This window comes from Abramis brama (assembly GCF_963993115.1).
Source record: "Abramis brama genome assembly, chromosome: 1".
Lineage (NCBI taxonomy): Eukaryota > Metazoa > Chordata > Actinopteri > Cypriniformes > Leuciscidae > Abramis > Abramis brama.
In genome coordinates, this window is record NC_139963.1 from 70,702,202 (window position 1) to 70,710,809 (window position 8,608).

An 8,608-nucleotide genomic window follows, 5' to 3' on the forward strand; every position below is an offset into this window, starting at 1 on the left:
CTCAAGGGCCCCAAAAACAGCACAGACCCCAGAGGGTTAAATTAAAATCAATTACAAAATATGTTTGTAACAATGTAAGTTACTTGTCAGGTATTGTTCATAAAAACAAGCATTAGATGAATAGTTGGCGTTTAAAATGCTATGTTTCATCCGTCCCACCCCTGTCAGATGATTGAAACAAAGCACAACTACCGTTCAAAGTAAATTTTTACTTAAATCATTCTATATTTGTACCGAATAACACATGATACTAAGAGAGCACATATGTGAATTCAGGTTGTTGATCAAAAAATAAATAAAAAATAAAATAATTCTATATGTAACCTTTTTAGAAAACGACGTTTATCTGAAAAGTGTTTCAACTGTCCCAGCTCTCCCCCACTATTGTTCCAAGAGTAAAACGCGATTCATATTTATTAGTATTGCTTTAATGTCTCACGCGGCTCATCATAGGCTCAATGTAAAGCATTTAGCAGAATCTGTTCCAGTATGACACTTCAAATTAATTCCCTTCACAGATCTCAAACTTTAACTTTACATTTAGTAACAGTTCTCACTCCAAACATCGAGACAATCACACAAACGAACACAACATCGCTCAGGTCTGAATGAACTCAACATATTCTCCTCATGCTCGCTGCTGCTGCACTAAATGTTTATTTCAGAAGGAAGACGCCAGAAAAGACGCACAAGTATCGCTGCGATCAATGAAAACAGTACAGAAATGAGTCTGTCACTTAATCAAACTGTATAAATGTATATGATGGTGTAAATATGATACATACCATGAACTGCTCTCCTCACCTCAGAAGAATCGAAACTCAATGAGGGAAGAAACGGCACGAACGAGCGGTGACGTCATCGGCCGCCAAATTTAGATGATCGGAGACGCGCCTATGGCAAGCCGGCTTAGCATTAAATACCCCTGGCTGTACTAGTGTAATTTAGTTTTGACTAGACAGAATTCAAATTCCAAATATCTTAATTCCAATTTGGACTAATCGTAATTGGAATTAATATCTACAATGTGATTATGATTATGACAAGTCATAATATGCATTGAAGATATCTACAATGCTATTTTGACTAGACATAATATACATTTGAGATATCTACAATGCTATTTTGACAAGTCATATTCTTCCATTGGAAAATATTTCCGGATATGTTCAAATGAGTTTTGACTAGTAGAAATTGTAATTAAAGATATCATGGATTTTGCACTAGGTATGGCAAGCCGTTTTAGCATATACAAGTATGTTTTGACTATCCATAAATATATTTTGGATAGTCATACATCAGTTTTGACTAGTCATAATTATAATTTGACTAGTCAGAATTAGAGATATCTTCAATTATAATTGCACTAGTAAGAAATCTGATTTGAGATATCTTTAAATACATTTTGACTAGTCAAAACTCAATTTAAGATGTCTGGTATCAAGGTATGGGAAGAATTAACTTTAAATGGTAACTAAACCCCTGGTCAGAGCCTGATTCCACAGTATTTGTCTTTAACAAAATATAAAAATACTGGTTACACAATGATTAATATTTGTAGCAAATCATCAAAAGGTTACAGGTTATACTACTTCAGCTTATCCAATCTCAACAGGGCAGTCCTGTATGAGTGGAAAATTGCACAGGCTATTTACCTTGTAACCAGTTCAAGCAATAGATATACAAAATAACTAGTCCTCATTCGAGCTATTCAAGTTAAGATAATACAGCAGAGCAATTTAAGCAAAAAGAATTTCTGTTAATAAACTGAACTGGAAGAGAGCTAATTTCTCCCCAGGGATGCATACAACATCAAAATCAAAAATGCAACAACTAACAGTCAAGAAGCAGAACTGGGTTACATTGTTCCTATGCAATTTCTTGGGGTTTTTCCAGAGGAACTAAATCATGTGACCTCAACCTTCTATTGCCTCAGTCAAGGAGGCTTCTGGTGTCCACATTGTTCCCCATATATGGGCATTCTTCTGTCCTTTCCGTCTTCGGCACTTCGGGCCTCTGTGTAAGTGTGTGTGGAAGTGTATTTGTAGGGTCATAATATCTTCATTAATTTCAAAATTCAAATAATTCCCTGCAATATATTCAATTGATGAGTCACACATATGCAAAGGTAATTATAGATATCTCTAATTCAGTTTCGACTAGTCACAATTATTTTTTAAGATATCTGAATTGTACCTGCTCCTAGTCGAATTTGCTGTTGTGTGACCTGAGAAGAGATTTACTCAGCACCTTTGAGATATGTAAATTATTTAGAAGAGGTTCCAATTTGAGGGATTTGTCAGAAGATTTCATATTAAAATCCAGTAACATAACAACATTGAAGTTTTTCCTCAGCAGAGTCAGCCCCTCCCTGCCTAATGATTAGTGCTAACTGCTAACAACAGTAACGCTAGTCTGCTGAGAGAAAAGATACTGGATTAAGTTAATTACTTCAGGGATTATTACATAACATCTGGATGCATTCATATGGTAAAAGGTCTCCAGCATGTATGTATTAAGAGCTTTGATTTTAATACAATCTGAAGTGGTGTTTCAATAAAGATTGAGAACCGCAAACTCCTCGCCTGAATTTATTTATTAAATATTTTGAAAAGACAAGAGTGAAGAACAATGGAATTATACACCAAATACATGAAAAATAGTACAAATAAATGTGTGATGGACAAGAATAGTGCTCCAGAATCAAGGCAGACCTAGTTAGAAAAGGTGAAGGCTGATTTTAAAAAGATAAGAATTTATAAAATATAGGCTATAAAGTTATTTTAAAATTATAGCAAATGTTGCACCAGACATGAGGCCACTACAAATGCTTACTGATTTTAAATGTGTTCGTTTTGGGAATAAAGGCTAACACAATTTAATCCACAGCATGCACATCTCAACATCATTCTTCTTTAAGATATAGAATTGGACAAAAACCTTCTTGAGTCTTTTCTGAATTTTATGTGTCACTTTTACATGTGCCCCAGACACTTTTTATTTTCATACTTTTAAAGTACTTTTGTATAAAGCAGATTTAAATGACCCAAAAGACACAGGAACTTTATTATACAATTCCTAGAAAAAATGGTGGAAGACAACAGTTTCCAAGGTAGGATAATAAAATGTTTAAGGTGGGGCTTAGCAAAGGTGTATTTGCATCATGATTTGCATGTACGTTTAAGATATCTAAAAATGAGTTTTGACTAGTCAGAATGTTAATTCAAGATCTCTACATTGTTGTGTTTCTATACCGCTGTAACATCTGAGTCCTTCTACATCATTCCCATAACCAGGGCTGGATTAACCAGTAGGGCAACTGGTCACTTGCCCAGGGGCACATGACATCTAAGGGGCCCTGACAGGGGCGGAGCTCAGTCAGATCCAGGCAAATATTTTTTTTTTTGATAATACAATTTTCCAACGTTAAACAATTCTTCAATAATTAGCCTATTGTAAATGTGTTTTTTTTTTTTCATGCATTAAAACTCTATCCTAATAATATTAACAAGAACATGCTAATTCGTCTCTTCAGTCACGCCAGCACCCAGTAGGCTAGTAATTTTCTTCTTCACGCAAATATTCGGATTTTAGCAGTGCCCTTTTTAAGTTATTACAAAAATGGCTTAACCGCTATCTATGATGCATTTAATAAAGAAAAAACGTCTTGACAAAGATGACGGGACGCCGTAACAACTTGACACTTTTGTTGTTTGAAAAGAAAACTAACAGATAGGCTAAGTTTATGACGATGTGAACATATTCAATTCAAAACCCAGACGGACATTTGTTCTATAGGGTCGGTATAGTCTAACAAAGATATCAATAGCAAGATTAGTTTTAACATCATGTGACCATTGTATATCGACATGAAATATTCATTCAAAATCATTTGTGCATTAATGCTGCATAATTATACCTGAGAATGCTTTGACGCTTTTCCACAGCGCACGATGCTTAAGGGAACGTCTGCCGATTACACCAACTGCGGTAAACGTAGCCTATAATTTGTATTATTTAAAATTACTTTTAACATTTAAAAACAGGCGTTTTCAGATTCCAAAGCTTGCAGAAGGTTCCTAATGACAATACTGACTTAGGCTACAGCTTTCCTGGTAGCCTTGAGTGAATTAACTTGTCTAAGAAAATGATTCATAAAACGTATAAATATCAGTTGAGCCCATGTTTACTTTCGTCACTGACACAGACGAAAATGAAAAGACTATCAGTCAAAGTTCAGCTTTAGGAGGGGAAGAAATAGGGCAGGATAAGAAGACTGAGAGAAATATGAAGATGAGGAGAGAGCAGGTTTTGACAAATAATCTAATGACAAGGTTTTAAAGGTATTTCTTAGAGAAATACAAATTTTCTCGGGGGAGCATGTCCCCGGACCCCCATAACTACGGGGGGCCTTGAGTCTTGTTGCCCAGGGCACAGGAAATAGTTAAATAGTTAATAGTTAATCCGGCCCTGCCCATAACCTATTACAATCGGAGACTGTCCTTACCTGCCGGTTGAAGATGCTATAAATGGTCTCAGGGTCCTCTGCGGTGTCCGATCCAGTTCAGTCCTGGGTCCGTTTCACTGGGCTTTTGCTTAGGATTAATATCTAAACTACAACAAAGTAAAGATACCTCTAGGGGAAAAAAAATTTGAAGACTTATTTGAAAAGTTTTTCGAATCACCAAAAATTGGTTTCGTTTTACTTAAAAAAAGGTTTCAGAATAATACAAAGACAATAAATTCAAAGAGGAAAAAATAACAGAAATGCGTATAGGTCTTCACCTCGAAATGCGGCCCCCGAGCAACGGGAAACAAAACCTTTTATATGGTTTGATTGGGGCCGTCTTGAGCGTTTAGGGCTGTCCCTTACAATGAAGCAATTATTTGAAAGGTAAAATAACTGGCCTGGAATATTCCACAGTTTTAAGGCTATTATGCAATAGACATACATGTGTATATCTCATATGTGCCACCTACGCTAAAGAGCTTAATATACATTCTGCAGGTGTTAAAACCACAGCCTGCTTCTCGCCTCATCACTAACCGTGAGGAGGCCTCTTTCTTTCTTCTTGTTGTTCCTCTGAACCTATTCAGAGAGCTCAAGGAAACCACAAACACTGTGGTTGCAAAGCAAGCTTGCAACATGCTTCTAGCACTGCAAGAAATGACATTAAAACTATAAAATATTATCACAGGGCAAGTTTGTATCAAGTGATTCAAACTTCTCCTGTAAACAGGATATTTCACAATTAGGACATTTAAACTGATTCTCTAACATAACTCCCATAACGATACTAAGTAATCTTTTATGCAATCTCTCCATCTGCCTGAGAATCCTCATCATTTGTTTGCTTTGATAGGTCAGCTCGTTCTGTGGGAGTCGGGTCCTCCTCCTTCCTCTTCTCCGTTTTCTTAGCTTTATGAAGTTCTCTGGCGTGGTCTCTCTGGAGTCGTGCAACTAAAAGATCATCCATAGATATTTCAATTTTGCCTGTTACCTTTGAGACATTGTCAGTTACCTTTGAGATATGTACATTTTTTAGAAGAGGTTCCAATTTGAGGGATTTATCAGAAGATCTCATATTAAAATCCAGTAATATAACAACATTGAAGTTTTTCCTATCTCCAAAGAAAAATCTTCCTAGTCAAAAATCAGATTTAGATATCCATAATTAAATTGCAGATATCTTTAAATGAGATTTGACTAGGAATAATTCCAATTCAAGATATCTCTTATTAATAATAATTATACGTTTATTTTATATAGTGCCTTTCAGAAAACTCAAGGTCGCTTTACAATAAAGTACAAATAAACATGACATACTGTAGAAACAATACAAATAAACTGAGATGGATTCCATAATAGATAGAGATACATACACATAAAAATCAGATCATAGAATCAGGGGTCAGGGAAACAAGTAGCAAAAAGATATGTTTTTAGGTGGGTTTTGAAATCGTGTAATGATGAAAGGTCGCGGATGTGTTGGGGAATAGAACAGAGTTGGGGCAGCGGTACAGAAAGCCCTTCCACCAAACGATGATAGTTTGTGCCTACGGATCGTCAACAGACCGGTATCGGAATATCTAAGTGTGCGAACTGGGGAGTAGGCATGGATGATATCAGAAATATGGGGGTGGGGGGGTATTCAACATGGGAAAATGTCTTTGTGTATGTGAGGACCCTAGCTGCGGAGTTCTGAATATATTGGATCTTATTTATTGATGAATTGGGTAAGCCATAGAAGAGAGAATTGCAGTAATCAAGCCGTGAAGTGATGAAAGTGTGAACTAGGGTCTCAGCATCGCTGATGTTCAGAAATGGACGTAAGCGCGATATTATGAAGGTGAAAGAAGGCAGACTTAGTGAGGGAGGAGATGTGTGGAAGGAAGGAAAGAGAGGAATCAAAGATTATACCAAGGTTTTTGACAGTGGTGGAAGGTTGAACAAAAACTCCAGCAATATTAACATTGTCAACACAGAAACGGGATGTAATTTGAGGTGAACCAATAAGAAGTAGATCTGTTTTATCAGTGTTGAGTTTGAGAAAATTACTGGTCATCCAAATATTTATATCATCAATACAGCAACCAATCGTGAAAGTAAAAGGGCTGAATGCACAATCTCATTAGAGATAAATCTTTAAAGCCTGTTTTCTCAAAATGACTTTTCTCTCATTCTCTGAGTCTGAAATCTCCATATATACACCCAACTTTTCAGTCTTGTACCTAGTTATATTATGAAGACATTTACAGAGGGATTTGTAAATATATTATTCCTAGCCTGATTTATATAACATTTTATTCCAAAAAACATGGTGAAAATTGACAGATTATTGACAGTATATTCTGATTTACAGGATAACAAAAGTAGATATCCATAAATCCCTCTGTAATTTTTTCCCCCATCTAATATGTGAACACAATGAAAAAATATTTTTTAACCTGGCTTTATCCAATACTCAGATTTTGTTTTTTTTTAAATATATGCAAATTAGCGCATATTTAATTAGATATTGCCTAATTTGCATATTTAAACATTAAATTACAGAAAACTTGTAATACATTTTTTTCTCGTCTTAATGTAGGTAATATCAACTGGAAAAGTTTCATGGTGATATCTGCTAGTTAATAAATTTACCCTATTCACCTGTAGTGTCTCGCCTTAAACTATCCTTGTATCACTGTAAAGCCGCTTTGGAACAATCTACATTGTTAAAAGCGCTATATAAATGAAGATGACTTTACTTTTATTGAAAATGTGTCTCACAGAGACTCGAATCACCCTCTAGAGTCTATTTCATGATCAAAGTGATTCCAGGCATCACTGCCTTTCAAATCTAGTTTCATTTGTAGAAGCTGGACCAATCAGACACACAAATTATTCATTATATTTAAAAAATAATCCAGCAAACTCACTCTTCCAACAAAGGTCTATGAAACTTTCCCCAAAACTAACATCCCAAGTGAAGCTAACACACTGGCAGAACCTGGTGTCATGTTACAGGACGTATTAAGACTGATAAGACTTTTTTTACAACCCCCAAAATGCTGAGAAGGAGAAATAAACCCTGTTAATCCTATATATTCAATATATAACCACTTGAGAAATGCATAAACATGTATCTAATTTTCCAATCTCATGGTTTTCCTTTTATGTGGTTTGGTCTATGTATTCATTCTCTTTTTTATACTCTTCTGGGTTAATGTTTAAGACTAGGCATACTATGGTTAGCCAAAATCATATGTTTAGTCTCTATAAACTCCCATCTTTGTCCCCCATTTGTTAATTTACATTACATTTTGCTAACTTTGTGACGCATTAGTATTATAAGAATCCTGAAGATTATTTTCTTAAACGCCCGATCAAATTACATATTCAAATGCCCTGCTAGAACACAAAGGGTCGTAAAAATTTCCCTCGAGGGGGAAAACTTGTTATTGGCTCACACACCTCCAGAGGGTGTGACATCTTCATGCTTTAAAAATCACTGATCACAAGATCCTTTTCTGAGAATTTGCTGAGAACTTTCCTGATGTGAAGATGATGCTGAACTAGAAGTTTTCTAAGGACCCCCAAGCTTGTGCCAGGCTGCGGCCTTGTCTTTCCATTCACCAAAGATCCTCTGACTACCACTGGTTCTCTCTCATCAAGACCACATCAGCAAAGATCAACTGGAGTCTCAACAAACTGCATCAGGACAGTTTAATTCAAATGTGCGAGACATGCATGTATCAAACTTAGTCTCATTATTTGATACATATACCCCCGGTTTCACAGACAAGGCTTAAGGTAGTCCGAGACTAAAATGCATGTTTGAGCTGTTTTAACTGAAAGCAACTTGCACTGACATATCTTAAAACATGTCAGTGCCATTGTTTTGTCTCAAGATGCACATCAGTAATGTTTTTTCTAAGGCACATTTATAAAAGCTACTTGAATGTCCTAATTGAACTAAGGCCTAATCCTGGCTTAATCTAAGCCCTGTCTGTGAAACCGGGCCTAAGTATCCTTACCCCTTTTAAAGAAGGGCGTGTTAGAACTAAACTGATGGTTTGCTCAAGGCTGTTGATCTGCTGAATTTCAAACAATGCTATAACTTCT

At 35.9% G+C, this 8,608-nt stretch overlaps 1 protein-coding gene across 2 annotated transcripts in view; it reads right to left on the reverse strand.

Moving 5' to 3' along the window:
* The window catches only part of LOC311094478 (uncharacterized protein), a 32,146-nt gene extending 31,282 nt beyond the window's left edge, over positions 1–864 (reverse strand). For both annotated transcript variants that reach the window (XM_084132455.1, XM_084132454.1), the window contains exon 1: positions 786–864. In XM_084132455.1, the coding sequence (XP_083988581.1) occupies positions 786–788 (3 nt within the window). In that variant the 5' untranslated portion in view covers positions 789–864. The remainder of the gene's footprint in view (positions 1–785) is intronic.
* Between the last annotated feature and the right edge of the window lie 7,744 nt (positions 865–8,608).